This window comes from Rosa rugosa, chromosome 1 (assembly GCF_958449725.1).
Source record: "Rosa rugosa chromosome 1, drRosRugo1.1, whole genome shotgun sequence".
Lineage (NCBI taxonomy): Eukaryota > Viridiplantae > Streptophyta > Magnoliopsida > Rosales > Rosaceae > Rosa > Rosa rugosa.
Window position 1 is genome coordinate 5,316,574 of NC_084820.1, and position 15,487 is coordinate 5,332,060.

The window sequence follows — 15,487 nt, forward strand, 5'->3', positions numbered from 1 at the left end:
CGGTTACCACGTTGAAACCACTGAGAAAAATGAGTGTAATATCTTTGCATAACCTCCAAGTGTGTGGCCAGAAGCGTACATGGGAGAAAATTGAAATCAGTTAGCTAGAAGCTAACTAATTCAAGCAACTACTTGCTATGGCATGACCGTTTGGGACACCCAGGTCAAAGTATGATGCACCGTATCCTCAATTCATCGCAGGTGCATCCCCTTCTGAATAAGGGTCTTGTATATAATGACACGCTATGCCATACTAGACCATCATATGCAAAGACTAGTACATACACCACCATTTTTCTGCACAGAATGCAAGGGAAATTTGTGGACATATCCAATCACCATGTGGACCAGTTAAATATTAATGGTTTTGGTTGATGTATCGACAAAGTGATCACATGTTACACTATTGTCCACAAGAAAACGCTGTTTTTGCTAAACTCTCACCCAGATCATGAAATTGAGGGTTCACCACTCGGATTATCCCATAAAGTCTATAAGACTTGATAATACCGGAGAGTTTACATCGAAGTCTTTCGATGATTATTGCATATCCCTTGGGATTGATACTGAACATATAGTTCCCTATGTTCACACCCAAGATGGTCTCGCAAATAGAATATTGGTAATGCGCACTAAGCTTCTAGTTTTTGCGTGGGGCTATGCAATCTTGCATGCAGCTATGTTGGTCCTGTTGAGGCCCACTACTACCCAACCTTACTCCGCGTTACAGTTGGTGACTGGGTACGAACCTGATGTTTCGCACTTACGCGCATTTGGGTATGCAGTCCGCGTGCCAATTGTGCCGTCACAACGTACAAAATTGGGTCCTCAACAAAGGATGGGCGTGTATGTCGATTATGAATCTCATCCATTATGTGCTCTTTAGAGCCCTTGACAGGCGATCTCTTTACCGCTAGATTTGCGGATTGTCACTTTGATGAGACAGTCTTCCCGCCGTTAGGGGGAGATAAGAACGTCACCGTTCCTGATGAACGGCGTGAATTAACATGGAATGTCCCCACAATGTCTCATCTTGATCCCCAAACCGCACGAAAATAGTGAAGTGCGGACAATTCTAGATCTATAGAGTATAAAATACAATATGCCAGACACTTTCTCTGATCTAGCAAAAGTGACGAGATCATATATACCTGCTGCAAATGTGCCTGCAAGGATAGACGTTCCTGTAGGATGTGTCGTCCCAGATGGACGAGGTACGACCATGGCGGCTAACCAGTCATATGTCCCTACCCAGAAGTGAGGTAGACCACTAGGTTCGAAGGATTCTTATCCCTGGAAGAGGGTAAAACTGGCACCAACGAATCCACTAGACATCGCGATCTCAACTAATCCATCTCACGAGACAATTCCGGATTATGGGTCCGTCCTAGAAGAGACGACGTTGGGGGACGCTCCAACGTCTAAACCCACTCCCGAGAATAGAGAAATCTCGGTAAATTATGCATGCTTAAGTGAGATCTGGAATCGGAATGAGATTATCATCGATGATATATTTGTATTCGCAGTAGCTACCGAAATTATAAGTAGCGATGACATCGAACCTCGCTCCGTTGATGAATGTCAACGTAGAGACGACTGGCCAAAAAGGAAATAAGTAATCCAGGTCAAATTAGATTCATTGACAAAGAGAAAGGTGTTTGGACCTGTTGTTCCTACACCTCCCCATGTTAAACCCGTAGAATTTAAATGGGTATGTGTAAGGAAGCGTAATGAGAAAAACGAGATTGTGATACACAAGGCTTGTCTAGTGGCGCAAGGATTTTCTCAAACGCCCTGTGATTGATTACAAGGAGACGTATTCTCCCGTAATGGACGTCATAACGTTCCACTACCTTTCCAGCTTGGTAGTTTCCGAAAAACTGAATATGCAGCTTATGAATATGGTCACAGCTTATCTCTATGGGGATCACGATACAGAGATATACATAAAAGTTCCTGAAGGACTTAATATACCCGATGCAAATAGTTCTAGACCACGGAACACGCTCTTCATTAGTTTTGAGGCGTTCACTTTATGGATTGAAACAATCTAGACGGAGGTGGTATAACCGTCTAAGTGAATATTTGATCGGGATGGGATATGTGAATAATAAACTATGCCTATGCGTGTTTATTAAGGAAACAAGTTCCGAGTTTGCAATTATGATGGTCTATATCAATGACATGAATTTGATCGATACTCCTGAAGAGATCAAGGAAACCGCAAAGCACCTGAAGTTGGAATTTGAGATGAAAGGCCTTGGGAGAACAAATTATTGTCTCGACCTGGAGCTCGAGCACAGTGCAGATGAAATTTTGGTCCATGAACCAAATTACATCTAGAAGATGTTAAGATTCTTTAATGAGGATAAAAGCAAGCACACCCATGGTCGTCTGAAGTCTAGAGAGAACCGTATCGTCCTGTAGATGATAATGAAGAGATATTGGTGCCAGAAGTCTCATATCTAAGTGCAATAGGCGCATTATTGTACTTGGCTCAATGTCCTAGATAGGACATCTCATTCGATGTGAACTTGTTAGCTAGATATAGCTCTGCGCCAACACGCCGCCACTGGAATGGCATAAAAGACAATTTTCGCTACCTTAGAGGTACGACAGATATGGGCTTATTCTATCCCTACGCATCAAGGAATGGATCAAACCCCCTTGATCCTCAGAATGATGCTTGCCTTGTTGGATATGCTGATATAGACTATCTATCAGACCCGCACAAGGCACGTTCCCAAACTGGTTATGTCTTTACCATTGGGAATACTGCAATTTCTTGGAGGTCTACGAAATAGACACTTGTTGCTATCTCTTCGAATCATGCTGAGATACTAGCTCTTCAAGAAGCAGTATGTGAATGTACATGGCTAAGAGCCGTTACAAAGCATGTTCGAAGCACATGTGGACTGCATTCCACCACTGATGAACCAACCATTATCTACGAGGATAATGTTGCTTACATAGAGTAGATAAAGATGAGTTTCATCAAATGAGACAACACCAAACATACTGCACCGAAGTTCTTCTTCAATCAGCAACAACAGGAGTATCAGAAGATTGAAGTCAAGCAGATTCGATCTGAAGATAATCGTGCAGACCTCTTTACCAAGTCACTACCAAAGTCTACATTCCAGAAGCATGTTCAAGGTATTGGTCTACGTAAACTATCTGAATTACCTAACATGTAATTTTCAGGGGGAGTCGAAATCAGGGGGAGTATCCCGAAGCATACACACTTGACCATCGTGTACTCTTTTTGTCCTTCGTCCAGGGTTATTTTGTCCCACTGGGTTTTGTTACCTGGCAAGGTTTTAACGAGACACATCTTTAGCATGGTCACCCCACTTATACTACATCTTGAAGATACTTTGATTCGACATATACATGCATTTGCTCATCTTTTCCCTTCGACCACGGGTTTCTCCCACTGGGTTTACCGGGCAAGGTTTTGGTGTAGCAACTCTAATGCATATCTCTCGTAGACATACTATCTACTTATGATGCTGATAAGAAGACTTCACCTATCTCTGTTGTGATACGACTACTCCACATTCACGCGCGTTGTGCTCTTTTTCTCCTTCGACCAATGTTGTTTTTCTCCCACAGGGTTTTTATTACTTGGTAAGGTTTTTGACGAGGCAACTTAGAAGCGCTCAGCCTAGGCAACACTATTGACATGAAATATCCAAGGGGGAGTGTTGTAAATAATTATGGCTAATATCATGTAAATAGATGGAGAGTCATATATGCCTTTCACTATAGATTAGTGATTGATAGGATTGTGAATAGGAGTAATTGACGTTGCTATTAAACGTTGCCTATTTGTATACATCATGTACTCCTATATAAACCCCCTCATGGTGAGATGAATAATACACACATTCTATTCTCTGTGTCCAAACTCTCTCTCTCTCTCTCAAAAACTTTTCTGTTTTACAACAGGCATCAAGTATTATTTAAATTCTGTGTTTGATGGTGATTTGCACCTTACAATGTTCTTCAATAAAACAAAGCAAGTTCGCTACACTCTGTCTATTAGATTAAAGGAAACAACTAAGGAATGGGGTGCCAGTTCATGTAGGTTTCCGAAGGACGACGGAAAACCAGCCACATTGTGGATCACCTGCGGTAGCGGTAACGTTTGAAGTTGAAGTAAAGTTGCAAAATGCCGCGCTCAAATGTACTCTTATACCCCTTCTTTTGAGAGACTTCCCAATCTCTGTTAACTATCCGGAATGCAATGTCCTCATAAGGTGGCCCTGCACTAAACCTTATAATGCAAGTGTCATTGTTCTTGTTATCTACACCCTCATCCTTCTCGATATAATAACTCGGAGTCTTTGTCCTGTCAATAAGGTCAGGATAGAATATGTTGAACTTATATCCTAGCACAACCTTTGGAGGTGGATTATCATGATCATAGTGAGTCTGGTTGTACTTGTTCCATTCAAATCCCGTGTGAAATCGGTTGTAGTACTTCGGCTTTCTAGGCCGGTACTTGTCATTCAATGAGTTGTATGCGAGCTCTGATGGGTTAATGTTCACTTCAGAACCGGAGCCGAACACCACATCTCCTTCCCTCATTTCTCCCATGGCTCTCATTGCCACTTGCCTCATCTCCAAGTCATCTTCTTTTGGACGTGGCTTTGCTGTTGCGGTAGCTGCTTGTATTCGTCTTTGTTGTCCTTCTAGCACAGCCATGCGCTTCCTTTCGAGCAGAGCCCTGTCCTCTTCAGCGTCAATCACTGGCTCCTTTTCATCTCCATGAAACACTTGTGGCGAAAATGAGCCTGTCTCATCTTCCATGTCCTCCTCTGCCATGGGTTCAGCTCGTGAACCATGGACTATATCAGAGTTGTCTTCACCATCCACCACCTCTTGTTCGAGTCGTTGCAGATACTTGTGCAAAATCTTAGCATACTGCTCTTTCAAATATGCCTTGGCCTTTAATACAGGAAGCCGTGAATGAATAGCCTCCCAAAATTCAGTGAGTTTGTCTTCTCCACTCACCTTCTCCTCAGTCTGGCGTTGTAATAAATCCAATTCACTAAGAGTACTATATTGATCTAGAACAGCCTTGACATCTGCTTCAACACTAGAATGCAAGCCTTTTCGTTCCACGGGAGGTTCCTCTCCACGAACCCTAGCTCGATCCACTGCATCTTTTCTCCGAGCCTCGACTAGCTCCGAGTCACAAAGCACCAGAAGTGCCTCCCAAAACTCTACATGCTCTGGCATTGCACTGTTACAATGATCAAGATTCATTTGGATGTCGTCCCGAAGCTCTTCCAATCCCTCCACTGCCAAGCCCTTGAACGCATGCATGTAAGGCTCTTTCAAATCCATCCCCATGTGATCAAAGTCCTCATCCGATTCGGAATCGCCATTCAGATGCTTAGACATTAGAACTAGATGATCAATCGGCTTGAAACGCCCTTCTCGCAATCTTTTCTCCGATTTGATTCTGCTTTGCTCATAGTTAAGTTCTTCTTCTTTCTTCTCCCAATCTTGGAACTCAGCTCGGGCACGTTCTCTTGCTAGCAGCTCCATTTCCTCCTCACGTTGTGCTCTTTGACGTGCCCTTTCTTCCCTTCTTTGCTTGACCTTTGCGATCTCGGCCCTCCTTTCTTCCTCATCTTTAACTGCAAAGTAGGAGTCGTCAAGAGGCACACGGCCTTGGCAAACATCACGCTCTATCTTCTTTCGCCACACAAATGTCTCGGTTTTCTTCTTCTTCTCTAATTTTAAAGCCTTCTTCTCTGCCTTCTTGGCCAAGTACTCGGCAATCATTTGATCCTCCTCCTCCGCAGACAGCCTCCTCTTCTTGCGGTGGTGACGGGAATGGCTCTCATCGCTGTCGGAGGACTCCGATCTTCTTCTTCTGTGTCGACTCATTGAATCTTGAAGAGAAAAAACAAAGATAGTAGGTAGAGGGGAGGCCTTGCCTTCTTATAGAGACAGGGCTCCCGACCTAGACGGAGTAGAACTACTATACCAAACTCAGAACGTACTAAATATAATCCAAATCCAAGTTGGACTTGGAAACTAGTATTCGAAATCCACCAGAGACTAGCATTTCAAATCCAAATAGGAAACCGCTACATTGTCCAAACCCGAGTTGGAAACTACTCAAATTACTTGATCACCACTCTTGACCTCATTTCCCAATAAATGGGCATAAAGGAAAGCAGAGACCTCATTCACTTCACTCGCGAAACAGCAAAATAATTAGAAGTGAGAAAGAGAGAGATCGAGAAGAAATTCACATCTCAATTGGATTAGCACCAGGTTCTTCGCTTCTTTTTAATATCATGGCCAGTGATATGGGGAATGTCAAATACGAAGAGGAGTACATCTTAAACTCTAGAGGAATGAAGCTTTTCACATGCAAATGGCTTCCGGACAATAACAAACCTCCCAAAGCCTTGATCTTCATCTGCCATGGATATGGCATGGAGTGCAGCATCACCATGAGTAGTACCGCAACCAGACTAGCCAAAGCGGGGTTTGCCATATACGGGATAGATTATGAAGGCCATGGAAGATCGTCAGGCCTTAAGGGCTATGTCAAGAGTTTTGATCGTGTTGTTGACGACTGCACCAACCACTTCACAAACATATGTGAGAGCAAAGAGAACAAAGGAAAAATGAGGTATCTGTTGGGGGAGTCAATGGGAGGAGCAGTGGCTCTGCTTGTTCATAGGAGAAAGCCACAATATTGGGATGGTGCGGTCTTAGCTGCACCCATGTGTAGGATTGCAGACGATATGAGGCCATCTCCTATTGTGATCAGTCTTTTGAAAAAACTCTGCAGGGTTATCCCAACTTGGAAAATAATCCCCACAAAGGATATCATCGATGTTGCTTTTAAAGTACCCGAGGTTAGGAAACAGACGAGAGAAAACCCTTACTTCTACAAAGGCCGACCTCGTCTGAAAACCGGCTACGAACTTTTGAGGGTCAGCACGGATATTGAACAGAGGCTTCAAGAGATCACATTGCCGTTCCTAGTTCTCCATGGCGAAGATGATAAAGTTACCGACACATCAGTTAGCAAACAGCTCTATGAGGTGGCCTCGAGTTCTGACAAGACACTGAAGTTGTACCCGAATATGTGGCATGGTCTGCTCTATGGAGAACAAATTGAGAATACTGAGATTGTGTTTTCAGACATAATCAATTGGTTAGACAGGAGAAGCACCTCCGGAACTTCAAGGTCGGAGGGAGAGTTGAGAAGGGATAGTGAAAAACATTAAGAAACTTCACATTTCAATCGAGGAGAACTGAAAGTATGTTCTCCTCTTAATTGCCGGTCATTAGATTCAAAATCAACTGTAGATGATAAACCAAAACTTACTTTCAATTGTTACTTGTGAGTGATCACAAATTTGTTGATCACCACTGTATGAGTATGTTTGTATTTGTGAGATAAATTCTGCAGTATATGTAGGTTACGATTGAAAATTACTGAAATGCAAAGCATGAATTGGTATGTCAATGTATTAGAAGGCCCCTCTTCTGTTTTGATAAGATCTAATTAACAATCCAAGTACCTTGAAATTGAGATTCCCCCAACCGTAAGCCTACAAGAGGAATTAGTCTAATCTACATCAACTAACTCCCACGACGACCATCAAAAAAAAAAAAATCCCACCACCGTCACCTTACTGAAACCCCGAGAACCATCCTAACCATCTTCGAAGTCCACATTCTAATAAAAGAAATCTTCAAAGTCCATATTGCTTCAATCATCTCTAAGGAACCATGCCATGAACTTTGAAATTTCATCAGTGCAGATTTCAAGCACCATACATTTATGCAAGGAAGAATGTACAAGTAGCTATGATCTGTTGTATGCTTCAAAATATGATGATCAGGGGGTTTTGGTTTATCCATGTTAAAGAAGATTTGACAAAAACTGAAAGGAGAGCACCCAACTATCAATTGCACAAATCTGAAGTAAAAGTATTTATAAATTTATGCAAATCAATTTGCCACATCCATCTGCTGAAATCCAGTGGTAACAAGTACCTCACTTTAAAATCTTACAATACCATCCATCAAAGTAGTACACAGATAATAAGACAAAGACCATAATCATCATTTCTCAAGCACCAAATGTGTTTCCACTCACCACCACAACTAGTACATGTAGTTTTGCTTTCACTGCAACCACACCAAACAATCAAGACATACCAAGGTGTCTAGAGACCCTGCTCAACCAGATAATCGCCAAGCCTCTCCACAATCATGTTGCATTGTCCCGGAGTCATTGGCTCATCATAGATCCCAATGAGCAATGCCAGAGTAGTCTTCTTCACAGTAACACCTCCAGGGCCCTGAAATCAAAGTCACCAAAACTCAGATCAAAACCATGATGAACTGGGTCAAAACACAAAAGCACAAATTGGATCACAATGCATTAGCACAAATTGGATCAAAATGCAAAACCATGAATTGGGTTTTTAAACAAGAATGAATCAGATTCAGCTACCTTCTTCCCTCTAATGACAGCTCCAGGCTCTCCTTGGATCACCATGTACTTAGTGCCTCCAAGATACAACCCAGTTGGAGCAAGTGTTCCAGGTTCATTAAAGTCATTCACAATGCCAGTAACTTCTTCAGGCTTCAACTACACCCAAACAACAACAACCCAAAAAAAACCAACAATCAAACACTTCATATTCATCCCCCAAGATTTGATTCAACAAAAACCCAAATCACAAAAAAAGGGGGCTAATCTATTGGGTCAATCAAACTTCAAATTGGACATAAAAGATCAAAGCTTTGAGCAAAAGGGTCGAACCTGAGGGAAGGTGGCGCTCTGGGCCCAAACGCTGCCGTCTTGGCCGATGATGGCGGCGGCGGAGAGGTGGTTGCCTTCGATTTCGCACATCAGGTGGTCATCGACGTAAGTTTGCCACGACATCTTGAGATTTCTGGGGTTTGATCGGAGAAAGTCTCAAGCTTTTGGGTTCTGCTCAAGCTCCTCTAGTCTTCTTCTTCTAGTGAATTTCAGCGTTGAGAGGCGTGTCTCAACGCACCGCACACACTTTATATATTGAAGAATGATGACAGATCCTATTGTAATATTTTTAAAATCTAGATCCATATTTTCCTTATTAAACAAAAAAAAAAAACAAACAAACTTTTTGCCATTTGTAATTTTTACCCCTTTGTAAAAGTAAATGAAAAATTACTTCCAGTCCCATCTCATTTAGTAGCTAGATAGTCTAACAATTGTCATGATTTTTCTCTTTTATTCGACTAGAATATACGATGATAACACACATAATATCAACACACATAAAAGATAAGTGACGTATTCATTTTGATTATATTATCGGAAAAGATAGGTTTTTGATTTTTTGTTTTAGTCAAGGATACAACATACTCAAAAACATGAGATACAATCATGGTTGGAACACATTCCTACCTTGTTTCTGATTTTGTGAAGTTATATCAGTCAATATGATGCAGGTTTTCCCAACCCTCTAGAACAGTAAGGTTGGTTTTCTGCATTGATCTTTGAGTTTACAGTTCTTAATTGATATGGACAAATATTCTTTTACGGTGCCCTTTGGTTTGCTTTAAGCTGTTGATGACTTGATCATAAGGTGAAATTTCATTGATTGTTACTTTAATCAACAGTGTGGGAAGAGACTAAGAGGGGTTATAAATAACATAATGCTGAAAGCAGAATGGAAATATGGAATAGACTGGCAAATACACCAGCTCATTTGAGCATCTTATCCTCAGCCAGCCCTACACAATCAAAAGAAAGCTAGCTAGTTGTCAAATGATCAAACCCCTTTCTCAAACAGGCTCATGGCTCCTCTATAATAAAATCATGATGCTTGTTCTTTCCAATAATAACAAAGCTTTAATAAAATAGATTAACTTTTTGGAAAGCTAAGTCTCTGAGAGAATATCTATCTCAGTCACAGTACATGTTTCTTTCTGTAAATGTAAATCTAATGCAATTTTAGATTGTTGATTTTCTGCCCCATCACTTTCCCAAAGAATGCTTGACTGGATATTCCCTATGATATGTGAGGACATCAACTTGCACTATCTGAGGTCCTCCATGAGCATAAGAATAATGGCAAATCTTCTCTGTGCCAACTGAACCATTCATCAACTAATTCGCCTTTGGTTTAAATTTGACGACATAATATATTAGACTGTTTAACACGAGTGTGCATTACCTATAAATTGATATCGCTTTAAGCATCCAACACGAAAATGTGAGGATTTATTCTTTGGAAAACCACAAGGTGCTAATTACAAGCAATGTAGCATACAGGTGCATCAATGATGGCCAAGGACAGAATATAAAGAGCAGATTAAGATGCTTTTCATTTGTATATAGCTAGTTTATTCTATTCATCATTTCCATACTTAAATGAAAAAGAAATAAAAATTCCACAAATCACAAACCACACCAGCTAGATATTCAAACATGTGCTGGCAAACTTTTGCCAGACAAATATTCTTTAAGATTGTTCCAATGAAATAATGTACCATAGAGAAAAGCTACAAGAGAAATTAATAGGGAATAAAGGATACAAATTATATCATGAAAATATCAAGTTTATGCAATTGATCAAAAAACTGCTTTTAGTCCTTCTCGCATGGTTATTGCTTGCAACAATGTCTTCACCACCAATTGCAGGCTAATGGATGAAGGATATGCAAACTTGGAACCGAAACCCCCAAAAAAATAAGTAAAAATAAAAACAGCAAAGTTCAAAACGTAAACTTTTGATGATAGATAAGAGCACCCTAGAGGCCTTGATCAGCAAGGTAATCTCCCAACCTCTCAACAACCATGTTGCACTGTCCTGGAGTCACTGGTTCTTCATAGATTCCGAATACTAGTGCTTGTCCAGTTTTCTTTATAGTGATGCCTCCAGAGCCCTGAAGAATCAATTACAAATTAAGGGTATCTTAGTCTATATTTAATAACCTGTAAAATTCAACCTAAAACACATGAGAGATTGATTTTGTAGTAGATATGATGTAAGTTAGAGATCATCAATTTTCCAAGGCTCTTGATTTGTCATTGCAATCCATTTCTACTATAGCAAACTTGTTCTACATTCATACACGTCTTAACTAGCCCAGTAGGCTACTCTTAAGGTACTGATACTCACATATATGGTTAACCTAGAAAGATTGGGAAAATAAAGGTTTGGAGGGCATTTGAAGGGCTTGCAGTCTTTGGTGTAAGTACCACTGTACCATGACTACTAGACTACAATGTATGCATTTAGCATATATGAGTTGGTTTTCCTATGATAGCACATTGATAACTAAGCAAGTAGATGATCTCATTGACAGGATTAAGTATAAAGAGATGAGATGATCACCTTTTTCCCACGGATAACAGCACCGGGCTCTCCCTGGATTACCATGTACTTTACTCCCCCGAGGTGCAAGCCAGTCGGAGCAAGGGTTCCAGGTTCATCGAAATCTTTCATGATAGCAGTGATCTCCTCAGGCTTAAACTGCAGATATTGTAAGTAATGAACCAAAATCCACAATTAGGACATGCAATTTTTATTTGTCAAACTCAATGCTGCATACACAATGCAACACACTTAACACCAAATAAGATCATATCATGGTACATTGTCAGATTAAGGATCACATTGTAAACCACAGCCTTGACATGATTCCGCTAACATAAAACATTCAGATGAAGTCAAGCATTCAAATGCAAATGGATAAAGATGGATGATGGAATACTACTAATAGTGGGGTTGGACCTGAGGAAAGTTAGCACTCTTGGCCCAGGGGCTGCCATCATGACCAACAATGGCCGCTGCAGCAAGATGCTGGCCATTGCCATCAATGTCACACATCAAGTGTTCATCTACATAAGTCTGCCACGACATTTTTCCTTCTCTGGTTACTCTGTGTCTCTGATGTTGTTCACTTTCTTGCTTCTTCTTTGTTGTTTATAGGCTATGCCTATAACATCGGATGATATATTGTTATGGAAGTGAAGGAGGGTCTTCCTTGAATGGTATTTTGGAGTTAATGTTGTGGCTTGGTCAGTGGTGGTTAGTTTGACAAGGAAATTATAAATAGGGAAAGGAGAGAAATGTGGGGAGAGAAAGCTTTTAAGGCTAAGAAACATTGGATCTCATCTGATGGTTCACCTCTAATTTCTCTCTCAACTTTCATCTTTTACTCTACCATGTGTCATTTTACCCTTGGTCTTTGCTCTTTTTCACGAACTTTCCTCTGCTTCCGTTGAGAAATTACTATTTATCTTTAACCTTACTTCATGGCACTTTCTTCTTTCCTCTCCAAATCCACATCCCACCATAATCTGAGAGTAGTCCTTCCTGTCTCACAACTTCTCAAATTCAGATACGAAACCCAAAAACGCAAAAGGAAAATTAGGTGCTGTGAAAAATGTAGCAGCACTGTTAGAAAGGTTGATTGAAGTAGTGAATGAAACTCATATGATGTTGAACCGCATCTGGATTTTTCTTGTAGAAATTAATGTTGGTAATCGATTATCATATCATCTGTTAAATCAATTAGTAAGATGGATGTTTGATCCCTCTAAGACAAGGAACCCAATTTTTAGCATAACCTTACCAAAGCAAATTATCACAAGAACCGGGGAAAGCAGCTGTATATAAAAATTCAAACAGACAATGCATTAGAATGAATGAAATTGACATTATAATTTCCACTATACCATCGGCATTCATTCAATATCTGTTCTGAGTAACTCAAGCTATGTCGAAAGCAATTCCTTTCTCTTCACAAGTTTAACGAGTTATGAAAATGAAACCTCAATGGGGGAAAAACAAAGTTTTGCTACATATGCAACAGTTAGAGCCCTATCACCAAATTGCATCCTTTCTGCTTGTTAGTTTTGCCTTCAGCAAAGATTCTGAGAATGTTGAAATGATTGGGGTATCTCAGCCCTTTGACAGACCACAATTAATCATTAAGTCGATAAGACCTCCCTCTGAAAGCCGCACCCGTACCGGGAGCGGCAGCGGCAGCAGGTTGGGATCGGCTTGTTGGTGGAGGAGCACCTATCCTCCATCTTGCAACTATTTTATGTCTGCAGTAACAGTCAAGAAAAGCTATGGGGAAAAGTAGGTGATTTATTGATACAGCGGGAAATCAATCACTACCATATGGTAGATGTAACGAGGCACTAGTTTTCTATTGAAACATGAAGGGCAAAAGCATTAAATTGAATGGATGAGAGACTGAAAACTAACACTACAAAAGAAGAGCATTATGATGATAGATGAGCTACATCTTTCTTAGGTAACTAACATGGATCCAAACAAAAATGGACAGCAATGAGCTACAGGTTGAATGCAACGGAGAAGCAGGGAGAGAAACTAAGTTCAAGCAAATGATATGCTATGAATGGATTGTGTAAATATCACTTCAGAAAATAAATAAAGAAGTAAGGATACACCCATCTTGGAGTCTTCAATATGTTCTTTCCACCTGCCAATGGGTGCAACACGGTCAAGAAGTGGTACAGATGTCCAGCAATGATTCCCAGCAGATCTGGCCAAATTGGTGAACCAAATATGACGTCCAAAGCAAGCATCGCCCAGGGGAAATAAAATGCCTGCAATCACAATATTAATGACAATGAACACACAGACATTAAGATATGCAGCTGCAGATACATAACAAAATAGAACACCCAATAGAACATGGGAATGTATACCACTGTTCATACCTTAAGTTGCACGAGGCCATATAAGTTGATATTAGCATTCGGATATTCTCTACTCCAGACATAAACAAGCATGAACACAAGAGATACCCCCAAGAATGGAGACCAAAACAGTGGGATGGCGGATAAAACCTAAAAATTTCAAGACAAGCACAAGAGGTCAAAACAAGAGAAATCAAGATGGTATATATTTCAACAATACTAAATCCTAGCAAGCCAACACCATATTTAGACAAAATAAGAACAAAAATATGAATAATTCAGGATTAAAAGTAAACACCACGCACAATCCTTTCAGTTTCAAATGAGGTCCAGTTTAATTTCTACACACTGCAGTAAAAGAAAATGAATACAACTCACACACCAATAATGTCAAGGCTCCAAATATCATCATCCACAAGAAATCAGCAGTACGCCTTTCAAATGGTCCCTTTTCAAGTTGAACTCCATATCTTGCTCTGTACAATCATTAGCAGTTTTGTATCAGAAGTGATGAAGATCTATTTATAAATCATCTGATCAGGGATCATACATATACTTACATCATTAAAAGGCGAATTCCAAAGTTGACAGAGAAGTTCCCAAGGAAAAAGAAATTTGTAATCAACCTCCACACCTACAACAGATGGTGAAGTTAAAGGAGTGTTCTTTGTCACCACTAAACACAAAATCTTAAATATGAAACCCATACCTGGAACTGTGAAAATACTGGTCCATATAATAATGCAATAGTTCGAGGATCATAAAGTCCCAATTGAAAGGCCGCAGTTGCCACCACACAGATGGTCCCGTAAGCCTTGCTTATGGGTGGGAGTGACCGATAGAATCTGAAACAAGCAATTAACAACTCGTTGAACAACCAAAAGAAGCAATTAAAACAATTCTATCTTAGCGAAAACAAGAACTGGTGCATAAGATAACAATAGTAAAGCCATTAGCACATGGAGACAAAATTACATGGAATCATAATACTACACTTTCAATAAAACACTAGAGGCACTGTTGCTAATCTAACTTCATCCGAAGCCAAACAACAAGAAAAGGTTAAGGTCCAAATCTGATTTATTTTGTTTAACATGATTCCCAAGTAAAACAAATTCTAAGGCTCATAGAGTGATTATAAATAAACCCAACACAAGTTGGGGCTTTTTCCCTATACCCAGTTCTACAATTTCCACAAAACCCTAGAGTTAATCCAAAAAAAAAAAAAAAAAAAAACTAAAAAGGCCCTATTTCTAATGTACTAGGATCAGTCCAGCTTCACAGAAACTCAACTAAATTCAAGTACAGGATACGAATTGATGCAAATGAATAACTAAAAGTCTAAAACAAAGCAAACCCAGAATTCAACATTCAGATTTCAATAAACTGGCATTATATAAAAGCCTACAAAACCCCGAGGACAGAAACGAAAGCAGAAAAGAACAACAGGAAACAAGAAATCAATGAATCTGAGAGAAACAAAAAGGAAACAAGGGTATTACTCAGCAGGAGAAGACATTGCAAACCCAGAATTCAGAAACTGATTTTCAGTGAGTGATAACCCAGCGAGCTCAGATCTCTCGCGCTCTGAAATTGTCTTGGGAATTAAGGAAACGAATCTTCATTACCAGAAGCTTCTCTAATTGTTTAGTTAACGTGCACGTTTCTTGATCCTCACACGTGTGAATCGATGGGTTTGGGTTGGGCCCAGATGGGCCTGAACTTGGTTCTTGTTACCGTACCGTTCTCAAATTAATTTACCTA

General features: G+C 40.2%; 5 protein-coding genes across 5 annotated transcripts; 1 reads left to right on the forward strand and 4 right to left on the reverse strand.

Moving 5' to 3' along the window:
• Positions 1 to 3,935: 3,935 nt before the first annotated feature.
• Positions 3,936 to 6,026, reverse strand: LOC133734876 (splicing factor Cactin-like). The gene has a single exon (XM_062162499.1). It carries the CDS (start codon positions 5,902 to 5,904, stop codon positions 4,129 to 4,131), a length of 1,776 nt encoding a protein of 591 aa, XP_062018483.1. The 5' UTR covers positions 5,905 to 6,026; the 3' UTR covers positions 3,936 to 4,128.
• Positions 6,027 to 6,320: 294 nt separating this feature from the next.
• On the forward strand, positions 6,321 to 8,226 carry LOC133712213 (caffeoylshikimate esterase-like). Its single transcript, XM_062138331.1, has one exon. The coding sequence runs from the start codon at positions 6,321 to 6,323 to the stop codon at positions 7,263 to 7,265; it is 945 nt and encodes a 314-aa protein (XP_061994315.1). The 3' UTR covers positions 7,266 to 8,226.
• Positions 7,965 to 9,057, reverse strand: LOC133712221 (profilin). Its single transcript, XM_062138342.1, has 3 exons — positions 8,816 to 9,057; positions 8,504 to 8,641; positions 7,965 to 8,348 (listed from the first exon to the last, which is right to left on the reverse strand). Exons 1-3 carry the CDS (start codon positions 8,936 to 8,938, stop codon positions 8,214 to 8,216), a joined length of 396 nt encoding a protein of 131 aa, XP_061994326.1. The 5' UTR covers positions 8,939 to 9,057; the 3' UTR covers positions 7,965 to 8,213.
• A 1,405-nt stretch (positions 9,058 to 10,462) lies between these two features.
• LOC133712242 (profilin-2) lies at positions 10,463 to 12,086 on the reverse strand. The gene is made up of 3 exons (XM_062138357.1): positions 11,781 to 12,086; positions 11,382 to 11,519; positions 10,463 to 10,929 (listed from the first exon to the last, which is right to left on the reverse strand). The coding sequence occupies exons 1-3, from the start codon at positions 11,907 to 11,909 to the stop codon at positions 10,795 to 10,797; spliced, it is 402 nt and encodes a 133-aa protein (XP_061994341.1). The 5' UTR covers positions 11,910 to 12,086; the 3' UTR covers positions 10,463 to 10,794.
• A 600-nt stretch (positions 12,087 to 12,686) lies between these two features.
• Positions 12,687 to 15,364, reverse strand: LOC133712233 (derlin-1). Its single transcript, XM_062138349.1, has 7 exons — positions 15,226 to 15,364; positions 14,433 to 14,568; positions 14,284 to 14,357; positions 14,106 to 14,199; positions 13,745 to 13,873; positions 13,470 to 13,630; positions 12,687 to 13,102 (listed from the first exon to the last, which is right to left on the reverse strand). The coding sequence occupies exons 1-7, from the start codon at positions 15,240 to 15,242 to the stop codon at positions 12,976 to 12,978; spliced, it is 738 nt and encodes a 245-aa protein (XP_061994333.1). The 5' UTR covers positions 15,243 to 15,364; the 3' UTR covers positions 12,687 to 12,975.
• Positions 15,365 to 15,487: the final 123 nt, after the last annotated feature.

Excerpts from the sequence above, each read along its gene's own strand:
- LOC133712242 (XM_062138357.1), bottom strand. The coding sequence starts at position 11,909 with ATGTCGTGGCAGACTTATGTAGATGAACACTTGATGTGTGACATTGAT. Across the intron at positions 11,520-11,780 it reads AGAGTGCTAACTTTCCTCAG|TTTAAGCCTGAGGAGATCAC; the intron begins GTCCAACCCCAC and ends CAATATCTGCAG. Across the intron at positions 10,930-11,381 it reads CTGTTATCCGTGGGAAAAAG|GGCTCTGGAGGCATCACTAT; the intron begins GTGATCATCTCA and ends TTGATTCTTCAG.
- LOC133734876 (XM_062162499.1), bottom strand. The coding sequence starts at position 5,904 with ATGAGTCGACACAGAAGAAGAAGATCGGAGTCCTCCGACAGCGATGAG.
- LOC133712221 (XM_062138342.1), bottom strand. The coding sequence starts at position 8,938 with ATGTCGTGGCAAACTTACGTCGATGACCACCTGATGTGCGAAATCGAA. Across the intron at positions 8,642-8,815 it reads AGAGCGCCACCTTCCCTCAG|TTGAAGCCTGAAGAAGTTAC; the intron begins GTTCGACCCTTT and ends GTTTGGGTGTAG. Across the intron at positions 8,349-8,503 it reads CTGTCATTAGAGGGAAGAAG|GGCCCTGGAGGTGTTACTGT; the intron begins GTAGCTGAATCT and ends CTTTGATTTCAG.
- LOC133712213 (XM_062138331.1), top strand. The coding sequence starts at position 6,321 with ATGGCCAGTGATATGGGGAATGTCAAATACGAAGAGGAGTACATCTTA.
- LOC133712233 (XM_062138349.1), bottom strand. Across the intron at positions 13,874-14,105 it reads TTGGAGCCTTGACATTATTG|GTTTTATCCGCCATCCCACT; the intron begins GTGTGTGAGTTG and ends TGAAATTTTTAG. Across the intron at positions 13,631-13,744 it reads ATGGCCTCGTGCAACTTAAG|GCATTTTATTTCCCCTGGGC; the intron begins GTATGAACAGTG and ends TTGTGATTGCAG.